This window comes from Cavia porcellus, unplaced genomic scaffold, assembly GCF_034190915.1.
Source record: "Cavia porcellus strain 051 isolate PalLab524CR breed Dunkin Hartley unplaced genomic scaffold, mCavPor4.1 scaffold_2, whole genome shotgun sequence".
Taxonomy (NCBI): Eukaryota; Metazoa; Chordata; class Mammalia; order Rodentia; family Caviidae; genus Cavia; species Cavia porcellus.
The window spans coordinates 39,698,556-39,715,550 of record NW_026947485.1 but is presented as its reverse complement, the minus strand read 5'-3'; the positions used below and the strand labels follow the sequence as shown (position 1 = coordinate 39,715,550).

General features: G+C 40.4%; 1 protein-coding gene across 2 annotated transcripts in view; it reads left to right on the top strand.

Moving 5' to 3' along the window:
- The first annotated feature begins 3,486 nt into the window (after positions 1-3,486).
- The window catches only part of Calu (calumenin), a 29,855-nt gene continuing 16,346 nt past the window's right edge, over positions 3,487-16,995 (top strand). For both annotated transcript variants that reach the window (XM_003475174.5, XM_003475175.5), the window contains exons 1-2: positions 3,487-3,634; positions 12,132-12,360. In XM_003475174.5, the coding sequence (XP_003475222.1) occupies positions 12,140-12,360 (221 nt within the window). In that variant the 5' untranslated portion in view covers positions 3,487-3,634; positions 12,132-12,139. The remainder of the gene's footprint in view (positions 3,635-12,131; positions 12,361-16,995) is intronic.

Sequence of the window (16,995 nt, the reverse complement as noted above, 5' to 3'; positions counted from 1 at the left end):
TTCTGCAAGCCAGATGTGGTAGTATATGCCAGTAATGTCAGTACTTGGGAGGCTGAGGCAGGAGGATCACTGTGAGTTTGAGGCCAGCCTGAACTACATAGGAAGGCCCTATCAGAAAAGAAAAAGAAAAATTATACAACACTGTATTTCACATTCAAAAAAATTCAGACTATTTCAGAACAGTTGGCCAACTTTCACTTTAAAATTCTTTTAGATGCTTTGCTGTGGTTTAAGATCTGTTTGGTGAGTCTTTGTTATCACTGAAGTGCCTTTTATTTTAACTTTGTTCTTTTTTTTGACACAGGGCCTGATGCGTAATGCAGGCTGCTCTTGAACCTGCTTATATAGCTCAGGTTGGCCTCAAATTTATAGGAACCTTCCTGCCTCAGCCTCCCAAGTGCTAGGATTACACGCATGTGCCACCATGCCTGGTTTTGGTGGTTGTTGTTTTGTTTTGATTTTAGACATGGTCTCACTATGCAGTTCAGACAGGTCTTGAATTCACCGTGTAGCCCAGAGATTGAGGCAATCCTGCTTCAGCCTCCCGAGTACAAGCATGCAGCACTCCATACAGTTTACTGAAGTTTTTATATTAGAACAGCTAGAGGGCTCAAATATCAGCTCCCAAATCACCATCACGCCAAGGTTGTGTTATGTCCTAACCCAGTGTTTTCATGTCCACATGGACCCTGCCGGTACCCTGGCGTTCTTCCTTAAACTCTTGGCCCCGTCTTTCTTAACCTCTGACTCCTCTAGTTTTAACTAGATTTTGGCATTAATAACTTAATATTAATATAATAATATTATTAACTTAACATTAATAACTAAAATAATGGTATTTTACCCCATTATTTCCATTCTCCAGCTATATCACCTCCTCTGCCTCTGAGCCTGTAACCCTTCAACCCCACCTGCCCTACAATCTCTACCTCCACTCTCCATATGTCATTATTTGCATCCCCTCTGGTTTAGATTCTGTCATCAGTCTTACTATTCATACTCTGTTGCATGCACTTTAACATCTTTGGGTCTCTTTCACTTTCTTCTGTTCACTTGGCTAAACCCAGCTGTCTACCAACTCCATGTCTGTACTATACTGCTGAATTTGCCTGTAGAAAACTACATGACCTATGTAACCAGTATACCTCAAAGTCATAATTACAACCTTAGGCCCTCAGTATTGCCTAAGAGTCATTCTACATTCCCCTCATTGGCTCACTCTGCTAAATAGCTATTCCATGCTTTCTCTCTCAAGTCTCTAGTCCCTTTTGATGACCTAGTTTTGAGATTTTTTTTCCCCCAGTAGTAGGTACTGAACTCAAGGCCATCACACTGAGCTATATCCCCAACCTTTTTTTTTTTAATTTTTTATTTTGAAACAGGATCTCTCTAGGTTGTTAAATTGCTTGGGCTGGGACTGAATTTGCAATCCTTGTGCTTCAGCCTCCCTGGGTGCTGAGATTATAGCTGTGTACCACCATAAGCAGGTTTCTCTTTTGTTGTTTTTAACTGAGACATACAAATTGCTTTTCTACTTTAAAATCTCACATAATGAGAATTCATTTCCATTTCTGTCCCTTTACAAGAACAGGCCCTTATCTGGAAGGAATCTTGGGGCTGGAGTGCCCTAACTGTAGCAGTCCCACCACCTGTCCAGCCTTTTCTAAGACACTTCCAGAATAGTGGCTCTCCTAATACTCAGTAGTTTCTTGAGGGCAGAGATGATGCCCTCCACATTTACAGGTTCATTGGTACCTATTACAGTGCCTGATTTCAAAGAGGCAATGGCGGGGGGGTGGGGTTTTACCAGGGATTGAACTCACAACTTCACCCCTGTAAGGCAGGTGCTTACATCACTGGGCTAAATTCCTGGCTCAAGGAGGCATTTTAACAAGTTTTTCAATAATACCTTATGCTACTATCTGCTTTGTAATTAATCCTTATTAGAAGATGCACCTTCCTGAAAGAACCATTTTCAGCATCATCACCACCCCTGCAGCCACAAGCTTAAAAACCTTCCAAGGGAAACCTGAAATTTCCAGAACCTTCCACTCAGGCCCCTCAGATGGCCACGATCTTCCATTCCCAATCTAAACATGCTATCTGTGCTATCCCTGCTTTCCTTACTTCTTGGACTTCCCTCATCTCCTACCTGACCTGAACATTTGTGTATTCCTCTGCTTCCTACTTGACCTTGTTCCTGCTTTTTTCTCTGAAATGGGACTTGCTTAGTCCAGCCTAAATTAAAGTTTTCCTGCAAGCCCTCTCTTGACTACCTCCAAGGACTGCTGACACTCCTTTGTCCTCTGCATTGCCCCAAGCATTCTTTCATCTTGGCACTAAAAAGTAAACAATTTGCTTTGTATTCAACTCTCTCATGGACTGGGTACTTAGGTCTTAAACTAGTCTTTACTTGCTAAGAACTCAGGTCTCTATCATTTGTATTGAAAACATAGTAGCTCTGATTGAAGTTATTTTAATTTCATGACACTAAAATGCACAGGTGAATCATTTCCTGTGTTTCTCTTAAATCTGGGACATGCAACGCATTTCACCCATTCAGTTAACATTAAACATTTACTTTGACTGGGCAGGAACTCAGTGGTGCAGATACAAACAGGCAGAGCTTGACTATTTGCTGGAGAAGCAATGTTATAAAACAAGATTTGGCAGGGTACTGAAGACATAAGGTGCTATGAAGGCAAATAAGGGAAGTATTATGCTTCATGGGGTCAGTAAAACTTCTAGAGCTAGCATCCAACAGAGACTTTTTTTTAATTGTTGCTGTTGAGACAGGGTCTCTCCGTTCAATCCATAACGACTTTGTAGCCGACTATGTAGCCCAGGTTAGCCTCAAACCTACCTTAGCCTCCTAAACACTAGGAAGCCAGGCCTGGGCAACTACTCCTGACCCCAAACTGGGACTTCCGCTGGCCTTCACTAACGTTAGGAAAGCACTTTTTCCAGGCAGAGACCACTTGGTAAACCAAGCCCTTGGAGATATGAAAGGACAAGCTGGTGGGAAATGCGGTGGCGATGATGGCCCGGAGCACAAGATACGTGAAGGGCGTGGTGGGAGACCAAGCTGAAGGCTGGACCGTTGCTAATCAAGCGCCTCCGGCAAACCTCTCTTCAGGGCGGCGGCAGCGTTGTGGAGGACGAAGTTGGATGGTTCACTGCAGGCAGTGACGGACGGATACGGCCAGATTTGGGGACATAAAGATGACCAGCATGGTAATCTGAGAAGCCCTGTGTAGGTAGTCACGCGCCGTGAACGAGGACGTGGCGGTCAGACTGCCGCGCCCACACTCCGCCCGAGCAGGGGTCTGTGGCTAGCCCTCCGCACAGGCCCGGGGACCAGAGTTGGGCGGGAATCCGGTCCACGCAGTTTAGCGCGCTCCCGGGGACGTGGCGCTTTCCAGCCTATCCCGACTACACGACTGAAGGGCCAATGGCTGCTAGGAAAAACTGTGCGTCAGCGGCGGGTTACTTGATGATTGGTCGGGAGGCGATGGCGAAGCGGATGGAGGCGGGGCCATGGGCCGCTTCCGGCTAGGCGGTGCTTGAACGCGTGAGCTGAGCCCTAGGGTGAACAGCGGCCGCAGTATCCTGGGCTGTGTCGACACCGGGACAGGTAGGTACCGTGGCGCTCAGCCCCTTCACCTTCGTCTTGTCCTTATTCACTTTGTCTGCAACTCTGCCTGGCTCCCGGAGCAGGATGGCCTTTCCTTATTCGCGGCCCGTGTTCCTGCTGGTGCCAAGGCCCGGGAGCTGAGCCTTATCCCAGGGCCTTGGCCGCGCAGTCAGGCCTGCATCGGCTCCCCGCGTCCCCCGCAAGGCCCTGGCGGGGCTGCGTCCCGCTCTGCCATGGCTCCCAGCCACTCGTCTTGTTGGGTACTGTTTTGTGCCTGGCTTGTCCCTGTCCCCTGTCCCCGGGCCCGCCGCTGGGTCCCTTATACGAACTGATCACTTTTGTTTGACCCTGGAGGTCGGAGGGCATTGGGGTAGGGTTATTGTGAGCGTTGCCCGCTACGTCCAGCTCACCGGCCTGCTGGGATCCGCCAGCCCCGCCCCGAGGCCACATCCCGGGAACTGGACGTCTGTGCCAAGAAAGTCGTGCGCTCTGACTTAAGGGTGTGGGAACGAGAGGGGAAAGAACGAATGAAAGCACCATGTGGTATTTTTAAAGTGTGTTCTGTAAATTTTAAATAAAAGTCAAGATGTTCGCGCTTCTGTGTTTATCAGAATATTTAAGTAAGCAACGGAAAACAATTTTAAAAGCTTTAATAGGGAATTGCTTTTTTAAAAAATCATGTTTTGTTGCTTCTAACCCCAGATCCTGGTTTTGATTTTTGATCTGCTGTGTTTAGCAATGAATTTATTTCCCCTCGGCTGGTATAATGAAAAGTAGAATTGAGTGGTTTGCAGTTTAGAAAGCTTGTTTTGCATCAAGGCAGTAACTCCATGGGTGTCCCACTGAACTTTTGGGCCTTTGATCTGAATTTCTAAATATGTAAGGTCCCAAAACAGCATTTTTGAGAACTGAACCAGATTCACTTCCTGGATGAACCATAAAGTCATTGTCAATGAATCCGTAATATGGTTTGCTTCCGATTTGTTTGCGTTCTAATAATCTTATTTATTTATTGAAGATGGAGGTAGAGAACCTTGGGAGCTTTTGATAAATTAATCCTTGCAGTAATATGGAACTTGACTTAAGACAAATGCATGTTTGACCTCATTCTGAAGATTTAGCCAAGTACCAAAGTATAGGATGGTCATCACTAAAAAATTTCAGGTTACGACCTGAAAAACCAAAGATAACCCATAAATTGTACTATTGATGTAGAGAAGATGAATTTGCCAAGTCCTAATCTGTAAATCATTTTACAATGATTTAAGAATTTCCGGTAGTTTGGGGGTTTTGTTTGTTTGCTTAAAAATTATAACTAAGAAACATGAGCTTACAAAAATTGAGTATGTCTGAGTGGATGATATTTACTATAGCTTTAAAATCAGTGTTGCATCATTCTCAGTCATTGTTTGCTTCCATTTATACAGTGATGTATCAAGAGATACTTACTGCTAGCTGTCCCCCATGACTGCTAGCTTTATGTACCTTGTACCTGTATAGGAGGAGATCAGAGCGTTAGTATTGGCACAGATTTTGATGAGGGGCACTGTACTGATGATTGAACCCCCACCTTCACATCATACTACATCTCCAGCCCCCCTCCCACCCCTCATTTTTTCCCTGCGAGGAATATGTAAGTTGCCCCAACTAGGCTCAAACTTGCTATCCTCCTGCCTCTACCTCTGACTCTCAGTCCTGGAATCACAGATGTATGCAAACACATCTGACATCTGGCACAGATTTGTGTGTGTGTGGTGCTCAGTACTGAACCCAGGGCCTTGTGAATGCAAGGTAAGAGCTGTACTACTGAGCCTCATCACCATCTGTGGCACAGATTTATTATGAGATGGATGTGTCAGAGATGTGGAGGGACAGAGGTACAGCTGTTGGAAGTGCTTGGTAAGCCATAAGGCCCTAGATTCTCTATGAACTCTCTTGAATATGAATGTTGCTAATACTGCAATTTATGTATTCAAGTTAAGATAGCTGATAGCTTTTTCCTGTAGTTGACTTTTAGCCAGATGCAGTGAGAGGAACTGAGGATTGGAGAGCACAGATAGACAGGAATTACATTGCTGCCAAGTACCACTCATTTATCCAGTAAAATGTATTGATATCTAAAAAGTCCAAGATAATGATTAGGAACTGCAGAAGTATAATAATCATATTAGCTGAGATGTTGACATTGTTTGTATAATCTGTTGGGGCATTAAGGAGACAATTTAGACTATGATTGTTATTATGTAGTGATACACATTCTATACCATGTAGCAGACTTGATACAGATCACTTCTAACTGAAGTGATAAGAGTAAATGGGTCTTTTCATTTGGAAACCTAAAATTACTCATAAACATTTGGCACTGAAGGAAAGGCGAGCTAAAGTTAACTACAAACTCTCGAGGACCTCATGCATGTTATCCATACACAGCACAATTAAGTAGATAAAAAGCTGCTGTTTATACTGTTTGTTTGCTTTTGAGACAGAGTCTGCTTGTGTAGCCTGGGCTGGCTTGGAACCTACAGTGATGATCCCATTCCAGCCTTTGCTTCCCTAATGCTAGGATTGCAGGTACATGGCACAGTACTGAGGGTTTCCCTACATTTTGCACAGCATTCTTATGTTAATTTATATATTAAAGTTTCATCAACGAAAAAGAAAATTTTTTTCTCCAGAATTCTAGAATTTTTCCCTTCCAAAACAGTTTTTGGTTCTATATTCAGAAAAACTTGGTTTGTTCTGGGTTTCTTTGATTATAAAACTAATAAAGGTTGAGTAATAGTTTGTCATTGTCAATGACAGAATGTATTAGTGAACTAGGGCTGGCAATTTAGCTCAGCGGCAGAAGCGTCTGCCTTGCAAGCAGGCAGTCGTGAGATCGTTCCCTGGTACCAATAAAAAGGAAAAAGACAAAAAAAAAAAAGAATGTATTAGTGAACTTAAACATTCACTGTCATTAGAGAAATGTTAAGTGGTTTGTCAATATCATATCCTTCATCAAACCATGAAGGATGACATTTTTAACTTACATATGTGATTGTCGATTTTAAGTATAAATGAAGAATGCTGGGGTAACGAAATGAGAAGGATCGTTTAGCTTTTCTATCAGTAGATTGATGTTTCTAATTCCTGCCTGGCAAGCAGAAAGTTGTGAGTTCAAATCCCAGTTTTTAAAAAAAAGGCTTCAAAAATGAACTCAAGGCCAGGAATTTAGCTCAGTGGCACAAGTGCTTGCGTGGTAAGTACGAAGTTGTGAGTTCAATCCACGGTACCAAAAAAACAAGTAAAAATAACTCTGCTAATGTTCTTCATAAAAACTTACTTTGTACTGTTGCTTTTCATATCTTTCCTCAACAAAATGTCCTTTGTCTTGCAAGGATATCCTTTGTATCTTCTGGAAAATTTTTGTAGATAAATCTAGTATAGTTCAGTTGATATTTTTTGTTTCCTAATTTTATTGTAATGTGTATATTCATAGTCATAAAACAAGATTGTTAAAGATTTATTTGCTAGGAGTTGATAAATATGAATACGTGGCCACAAAGAGGTTTTATGTTTAATTTTTTGATACAAAATTAGGGATTGAGCCAGGACCTAATACTTTCTTTTTTTTTTTTTTTTTTTTTTTTTTTAAGACAGGGCCTTGCCATTTAGTTGAGGCCGCCCTGGGCTCAGTGTGCAGCCCAGGGTGGCCTCCAACTTGCAGCCATTCTCCTGCCTCAGCCTCCAAGTGCTAGAATTAGAAGGGTATGCCATCATACTTGGCTGAGGACCTCACACTTGTTGGTCAGGCACTCTACTGCTGAGCTGCATCCCCATCCCCAGCCTCTTAAGACTTGTTATTGTGCATGTGCAGGGAATTGAACCCAGCAGCACCTTTGTACTGACATACTTCCGGAGAGAAGTTTTCACCAAATTATCTAGGTAGGGCTTAAACTTGAAATTTGAGTTACAAGTTATTTAAAGTGCAGATTTTTCTTTTTTGGGGTAGGGGGATATTAGGAATTGAACTCATGAACTCATACTTGCCGGGCAGGCACTGTGCCATTGAGCCATATCCTCAGCCAGAGTTTTCATTGGCTACTGCAGATGTGAAAACTAGATAGTAGATCACTGTATTTGGTCATCAGGTGGTCTTTTATGGCTATTTTAGGCCATTTCATCAATGGTGAGATAGCCACATTTTAAGGTGCATGTTAAGGAAGCAGAAGGAGCAATGTAGACAAACACATATGGGGAGTAAAATAACAGAGGGAAAACTTAAAGAACTAGCAGAGTCAGAGAAAGATTAATTTGGCTTGGTGGAGCCCTGAGAAGTTCCTCTTGAGGAACATACAGCAGTGGGGGTTTCACATCTCATTGAGAAGGAGAGGGAAGAGAAATGGATACATTATAAAGCCCAACTAGTTGGCTTTTACTGTCTCTGGGTTCTTCTTGTATCCTTGAATCAAGATGTTAAGCCTCAAACATAAGCGTAGTTTTTCCTCTAAGCCACAAAGTCTGTTATATATACACATTGCATATATACTGAATGTCTCAAAATTGTCTACAGTATCTTTTCCACGTGAAAGTTTTTTTCAGCATTTATCCATATTTGGTGTTTGCAAGAATTGTAAATGTTTTATGTTGTATTTTATTCTGAGAGTGTAATAAACCACTTGTAGAACTTTTCTAAATGTGCAGTTCCCTTATGAGTAGTAATATGGGAAATCCTTTGTTGCAGTGACTATTTTACTTTTTTCTGTGAGCCTCCAACATTATAGATATTCCTATCACCAAACACCAACAACGTATTCTGTTTCTAGAGTTTTATTTATATAGAGAATTATTTGTATTTTGCGATAGAGGAGAGGTGTTGTTTTTGTTTTCTTGTTTTTTTGGTTTTGTTTGTTTTGTTTGTTTGTTTTGTACCAAGAATGGGGCTCAGAACCTTGTGCTTACCAGGCAGGCACTGTGCCAATGACCCATATCCCCAGCCCTCTAATTTTCTCTTCTAGCCATCTGATTTGACAGATCAGCTGAGTTATTAAGGGTCAGCAACAGTGTTACTTGTCTACAGTGCTAGCAGACCTGGACTAAATAGTAAGATCCTGTCTTACTATTTAAAAAAAAAGAGAGAGAAAGAAAAGAAACAAATAAATAAAAGGGTTGCCAATACTGGCCTAGAACAGTGTTTACTATAAAAATAACATGTCTTGGCCCTGCATGGTGGTGCAAGGCCATAATCCCATCATTCAGAAGGCTGTGGCAGAAGGATCGCTGCAAGTTCGAGGCTAACCTGGGCTACAAAATAAGTTTAAGGCCAACCTGAACTGTATAGTGAGACCCTGTCTCAAAGGACACAATATATCTTTAAAATAGATATGTTTCTTTAAATTTCTTTTTTCAGTCTGGAAAAATAGCTTGAAATTATTTGCCACCTACTATTGAAAGAATTTTTGAAATATTGTTTAAATTAGAAAGTAATACACACAAGAAGGCAATCACGAGAATGTGATCATTAACAAAGATCAGGCAACACTGTGCAGTACATTTTTGTTTGTTTGCTTGCTTGCTTTTTTGAGATAAGGTCTGGCCTAGTAACTCATGGCGATCCTGCTGCCTCAGCCTCACCAACCCGCCCAGCATCTTCGTTGAGGGTGAGAATACTGGGGATTGGAATCAGGGCCTTTGTACTGAGCTACATCCCTAGCACCTCACCCCTTTTTGTTGGAAACAGGATTTTGCTATGTACTTCAAGCTGGCCTTGAACTCACTATGTAGCCCAGTCTAGCTTTGCTTGCGCCAGGATCCTCCTGCTTCAACCCTGAGTGCTGGGATTACACAAATGCAGCACTGCACCTGGCTTTAATGTGTTGTTTTGAAACAGTCTTTTGAAACTGTTGAATTAAAAAAAAAAAAGAAACTGCTGTATTACCCAGCCTGGGCTCACCCTCCTGAGTGCTGGAATTAAAGGCGTACAACACCATGCCTGGCCACTTTCCTTTACTCTTAAGGAGTCTTTATATACCACATTTACCATCACCTGTGCTAAGCATTTATAATTTTTTTTTTTAACCCAGAAGGCTCTATAAATCCAAGCTAGTACAGTATGACTTCATTTGACTTGTTGGGGGAGGGAGTACAAGGAAAATATATACATTGAAAGATGTGTAATATACTGACATATTTAATTTCCTCATCTCCTGGTACAGTTCACTCCATTCTAGTTCCCAAAATGTTGAGGCAGGATCCCATATAGTGGTTCTAGGATTCTGTCTGAATTGAGAGCTTCTGAGTTAGAAACTGCTAAAAATTTTCTTACTTTTTTTTTTCTTTTATAAGTATTTACATGTAAAATGCAAGCACTTAGACTAGTTCCACTGGTTCTGTCCGGGAAAGGTGAAGTCTAGCTGGTTTAATCTGCAGACTGAGATAAGCGAATACATTTAACTTTCATGTGATACAGTGTAACTCTACTCATATTACTTTCCTGGCATTGCTGGCACAAGTTGATACAAACTGAGTAGTTTACAAGAACAGAAAATCATTCTTTGTTACAGTTCTGGAAACTGTAAATTCAAATCATAGGTGGCAGCAGGACCATGCTCTGGAAGGGCTCAAGGGGAGGATCTTTCTTTGCCTAATGCCAGGTTCTGGTGGTTGTCAGAAGTCCTTGGTATTCTCTGACATATGGATGCATCATTTCAGTCAATACCTTTTTTATCCCCATTCTGCTATGTATCCAAATTTCCCTTAACTTTATAAAGACAGCAGTTTTAGGATTAGGGCCCACCCTGAACTAGTATGGCCTTATTTTAACTTGATGACGTCTGCAAAGAAAGGCACATTCACAATTACTTGGCATTGAGGATAATGGGAAATGAATGAGATAATATGAAGTTGCAAAACATTTTCAATGATAGACTTTTAGAGTTTATATTCCACTGATGAAAGACTAATTAAAATACAAAAACCTAGAAAAATCCTTCACATTGATTTATTTCATTAAACTCGGGACACTGAGGTACTATACAGCCCCAGGCCTTTTTTATTTTGAGACAGTTTCTCTACTTTACCCAGTGTGACTTAAAAGATGAGATCTTCCTGCCCAGCCTCTCAAATAGGTAGGATTATAGGCATGCCCTACCAGCCCCATGACTTTCACGTTTTAGTCCTTCAAGGTCTTAAAAACTCTCTGGATAATATTGTGAGGTATTTAGAGTGTGTTAAGCAAGTTGTGTTTTTTTTGTTTGTGTTTTTTCTGCTGGGAGTTATACTCAGGGCCTGGGCCTTGTCCATGCTAGGCACGCACTTTGCATACCTATCCCAGAAACAAGTTTCTAACTTATTTTTTCCTGCAGTTTTTTAGTCACTGTTATTGTTGATACATTGTGTGAACTTAAGAGTTTAGAAGTTTAACTGAGAGACTCAGCAGGGAGCTGGGGTTCTTACTTTGAGGGCACACGTGCCCTGATTGGGGGTGGGGTGGCCACAAACAATATAAGAGGAAAAGAGACTTTCTTACTCTCCTTTTGCTCTGGCTGCTGCCTTGAAGTGTTGTCCAGTGCCATGCCAGCCTGCCTTGGAGCCAGTTGATTAAGGGCTGAAACCTCCACAACAGTGAGCTAAATAAACCATTTCTTCCTTCCTTTTGGATGTTAGGTATTTTGCCCCAGCAATGAGAGAAAAGTAACCAAGATGGTCACATTTTTCAGTAAAGTTGTTCCTGCCTTGTTCTTGTTCATTAGATTTACCTGTGACTGCAGAGGGTCTGAGGTCTGGAGTAGGGCCTGGTACCTAATTAGGTAGTAATGCAAATGATTCTTATACTTGGGCAAGTTTGGGAAACAGAAGTATACAGAAAGATGAAGAAAGTGTTGTCCAGTCTTTCTGGATGGTTGGTGATTGAAGGTAATTCAAAATTAGTTAGCATATGCAAGGCAGAGTTGGTGCCGCAGATCAAAGAAGCTGAGCTTTTCATTGCTTCCTGATCTGGTGATATTCTGAATCACTTAGAAGCATCTAAAGCTACAGATACCTGAATTCATTGTGAGAGATTCTAAATCCATGGGGGAAACTTATTATTGCTTCCTTACATGATTTTAATAACTAGCCAAGTTTCAAGGCCAGACTACTGGTACAGTACAAAAAATAAAGGATTTGAAGTCAGAATTTCAATTATGGTTCCTTCACTTTTAATTCTTATCAAATTGACCACAGATTCTACTTTAATATCCTTTAAGGAGACTCTACTTACAAAGAGGATATTGTAGTTATAAAATTCCCATCAGTCTACAGTCAGATGAAGGCAACTGGTAAAGATTTTCTGTGTAAAAACACTAGAGAATTTGAGTCTACCATACTTTATGTGTGAAGTACTAATTTTGAGTAATACAGATAACTTGCATAGAATTGTGTGTCAAATTAGTGGTTTAACTGGAATGTGAGCTTTGACTTATTGTTTAATTCTTAGGCACATTGCCTCTATAGTAACCACCTTTTGTTTTCTTTTAAGATCTGATCATGGACCTGCGACAGTTTCTTATGTGCCTGTCCCTGTGCACAGCCTTTGCCTTGAGCAAGCCTACAGAAAAGAAGGACCGTGTACATCATGAGCCTCAGCTGAGTGACAAGGTTCATGACGATGCCCAGAGTTTTGATTATGACCATGATGCCTTCTTGGGGGCTGAAGAAGCAAAGACCTTTGATCAGCTCACACCAGAAGAGAGCAAGGAAAGGCTGGGGTAAGGCACCAACTCTCAGGGATGGTTAGGGTAGTTCCTTTCTTTACACATCAGCTAATTCTTTTTTTCTTTTCTGGTTCAGTCACCACTAAAGCTGTGCTGAATGTATTTTCTAAAAGCTAACCACTAAAACGTATTTTTTAAGTGTCTGTTTTTATACATTTTGCCGTTGAATTAACAGTTTGTACGTCATTCTGCAAAGCAAAATAATTTTTCACAAAACTGCCCAATACTATAGGATCTAGCTTGAACTGCATATCTTGATCACAGAATATTACCTGGAATAATTTTTTTTTTTTTAAATCTCTGCTACTTTTAACTTGGAAATCTGATACCTAGTATTCATTGTTGCCCAGGCCAAGTCTTTGAGTGGGTAACTACAAATTGACTCTTGGTCTATTGCATTCTATAAAACTTGTGATTTCCCAGAATGTCCTTCAACAAAAACCAAATAAACCAATCTTGCCTTTTAGAACATTATGGCAAGTGATGATTTTAACATTCAGATGAGTTACGGTTTTCAGTAGTGGCCAGATCATGCTCAGGTTTTGTGGGTCTTAGCAGATAGTTTTTTACCTAACGAGCTGATTGATTAGAAGCGAAACCAGTTATGTGTAACTGGAAGCCTGAGAATGTCTTTTTTGGGTCTTCTAATGCCTTGTTTTAAAAAATGCAGGTGATAGGACTGGGCGGCGTGGTTGTACATAATCCCAGCACTTGGGAGGCTGAGGCAGGAGGATCAAGTTTGAGGCCAGCCTGGGCTACATAGTGAGTTCAAAGCCAGCCTGAACTATCTGGTGAGACTGTGTCTCAAAAAATCAAGAAAGAAAGAAAGATGCAGTGAATTCGTAAAAAAAAAAATTTGATGCAACATTGAGCATTTCACTCAAGAGATTTTGTGGCAAGTTGTACCGTTAACACTTCTAAAAATATTTTGTCATGGTTAGTGCTATAATTATAAATTATTAGAGAATTTGCTTTGGGAGATACTTAAGTATCAATTTATTCTTACGTTTCCTGCGAACTAAAGGATACAATATTTTATCCTCTAACATTGATAAAAGTAATCAAAAGATTTTGCCGTAAGGAATGAACAGCTATTCCCAGTCATTTAAAAATAGGTATATAGAAATCGTAGATCAAAAAGTCTGTCTATTAGGTTGCTATTCGGACTTTGAGAGACCATGCTTACTTTCAGTTTTAGTCTTATACTATGTTAACATTCCAGGCTGAAAATAGAGGTGCATGAAGGTATTCTCAGTCTTTATGTCATGCCAATTAATACTGTACATGTCCAACATTATGTTCTGCACAGATCTCTGCAAATTTCGTCTCCTCCTCCTCCTTCTTCTTCCTCTTTTCTTCATCATCTTGTTGTCTTTCTCCTCTGCCTCCTCTTCTTCCTCTTTCTCATCTTCTTCCTCTTCGTCTTCTTCCCATCTTTTTCCTCTTCCTCTTTTTCTTCTTCCTCTTCCTCTGTCTTCCTCTTCTTCCTCATCCTCTTCTTTGCATCTGCTTCTGTTCTGCTTCATGAGACAGGGTCTCACTATGTAATCTAGGCTAGCCTTGAAATCACTATAATACCAGGCTGGCCTTAAATTTGTGATGATTCTCCTGCGTCAGCCTCTGAAGTGCTGGGATTACAGGCAGGTACCACCATACCTAGCAGAATTACCTAAGTAATGAAGAACCTTTAGGTTTGGGGCCACTTAGGAAACTCAGTACTTAAATGAAGATGTTCTGCCTGTTTGCAGTAGGATAGTTTTTAGTAGGAAAAAAATGCTGTTTTTGTCATCTGTAGATATTATCAAAAGTTTAACACATGAACAGACTACTTAATTAGTAAGAGGAAACAGCCATTTTTTTAAAAAAATTGAACTGAGTATAATGCTATTTGCTTCTCCCAAGTATAGAGATAGTGACAGATATCCTGGTTTATGCCTTGACTACTGGGGAAGTAAGACTCCTAGGTGGACTTCTGTTTGTACTGTGGCGTTTTTTGAGACAGGGTCTTGCTGTATAATTTAAGGCTGGCCTTGTACTCACTATGTAGCTGAGGCTGCGCACAAACTCACAGTGACCCTGCCTCAGCCTCCCTCCCAAGTGCTGGGATTATAGATGTGTGCCACCATGCCCAGCTACTGTGGCATTTCTAAACATTGTTTTGGTAAGTAATTATATACCAGAGGTTGGAAAGAACAGATTCCATCCTTCCTTTTTTAAAATCTTCCTATAAAGCAAATGATTATTGAGAAAGTCATTGTTTATACTAAGTTGCAAAAATTTACTGTTTTTGCAATTTTCAATATCTAAAAGACCACAGGAACCTTTATTGATTTATTTATTTATTTTTCCTGTCTTGAGACAGAGCCTCTATACAGTTCAGGCTGCCCTTGAGTTCACTTTGTAGCCCAGGCTGATTTTGAATTTGCAACAATCCTCTTACTTCAGCCTCCCGAGTTCAGGGATTATAGGTGTGTGCTACCACACCTGGCTCAAGCATTTTTAAATGGATTTAATATACCATTTTTTATATCTTTTTCTTATTAAGAATGTTAGCAAATAAGACATGGTTTTCTATGTGTTTGTATTACCATTTTCCTCTACTGGCAAGAAAAAAAAAAAAAAAAAACCTATGTATGCTTTTCACATATGTGTCCTTTAGTGAAGGTTTTTGTTTCGAGGTGGTAATTCTTAATGTGAAAAAGTTCTCATATTATGCTTTGGAGGGTTCACAGGTTCAGACCCTTTGAGAGAAACTAAGAATTCCCCTTCAGAGAAGTGCACACATGAACAAATATGCGGAAATTTTGTTTTGGTTTTTGGTGGTACTGAAAGTTAAGCTCCAGGCTTCTCATTGAATTGCAGTTGTCCCAGCTTCTCTTGAACTTTTGATCCTCCTGCCTTAGCTTTCCAGGGTGCTGAGATTATACACATAGGTATTTGCTTCATGCCACTTGAATTGTAGGAGCACGTATTAACCTCTTAAGAGATATGGCATGAGTTCCACTAAGTGCATTGCATCTGTTTTAGTCTGAATGCTTGCTTAGTGGCACCATAATTGAATCCATGGTTCTCCAATATCATAGGGCTATACATTACTTCTGAACTTCCTCAGCCCTTAACTATCAGAGTTTAGAACTTCATGCCATTAATAGGATGTATTCGCTTCCAAGATACTTTCATAGCTGCCTGCAAACTAAATGGGCTACAAGAGTGGCTTTCACATTTGTTTGTTTGTTTGTTTGTTTGAGACAGTTTCTCCTGTGCAGTTCAGACTGGCCTTGGACTCACTTTGTAGCCCAGGCTGGTCTTTTTTTTTTTTTGTCTTTTTCATTTTTATCGGTACCGGGGATCGAACTCACGACCTGCCTGCTTGCAAGGCAGGTGCTTATGCCGCTGAGCTAAACCCCCAGCCCTGCCCAGGCTGGTCTTAAACTCCCAACAATCTTCATGGATCCTCCTACCTCAACTCCTCAACTTCCTGAAAGCTGGGATTACAGGCATGTGCCACCATGCCCAGTGGCTTTTACATTTTACAGTGTTGTTATATGTGTGCACACATGGATGAGAGACCACATGTGACCCACAAAGTAAAAAATATTTATGTATTCCTTTCCAAAAAAAAAGTTTACCAATCCCTCAGTTAAACCACTGAATATTTCCATCCATCTTCATTAAGAAAAGCCCATCTTGGACAGTCATATGTCTTTTTTTATCTGGGTGATCCATCTCCAGGCTATTTATAATAGTGTAAAAATACTTTCAGGGTATGGCGAGGGTTCTCATACATCATTCAATTTTTGTTTTTGTAATGGCACAGTGACACTATTTGTACACAAACTGGATCCTATTACTGTAAAGATAATGTTTGCAGTATTTCATCTATTAATATTTTTTAATTTCTATAGATATTTTTAAATTTTTCCTTACATACATATAGAAGGATATTTCAGAGACAGCTTTACTTTTTCAGAGCTAAAGCTACAAGATTATACATTCTCTGAAGGAAAATACTTATTATTTATAGAGTTTAGGTAATAGTTACAACTAATATATCAATATCAAGATAAGTCTCTGTTTACAATGTCACTAGTATTCTGTGATTCTAATCACACTACCAGGTGAGTTATATATATATATATGTATGTATGTATGTATGTTGGTTTGTTGGTGTTTGTTTATTTAAGAAGGTCTTGCTGTGTAGTTCAGCCTGGCCTTAAACTCTGAGCAGTCCTGTCTCTACCTCCTGAATGCTGGGATTACAGGCATGGGCCACCACACCTGGCTCTCATGTTATATTTATGAAATTAACACAAACTATGAAAAGACAGTATAGTATTTGCTACCAAGAGACAGTCTTTCAGTTTAGCAGAAGAGTATGCCAAGATTTCACTGGCGCTAGAAATTTGTTTTACAGTTCCAGTTCTAAACTGTATATTTATTTGTGTGACTTCCATACATTTGTTAGAGCCTCTGTAGGCAGTTGCATCATTAACCAGTAGTTTTGATATCATGAACATATTTGTTAACCCTTAACATGACAGACATGGAAGAAATAAGCTCACAACAGGAGAAGTACATTGATTATTTAGCTTGTTTTGCTTTGTACTCTGCATACTAATCCTCTCAGCT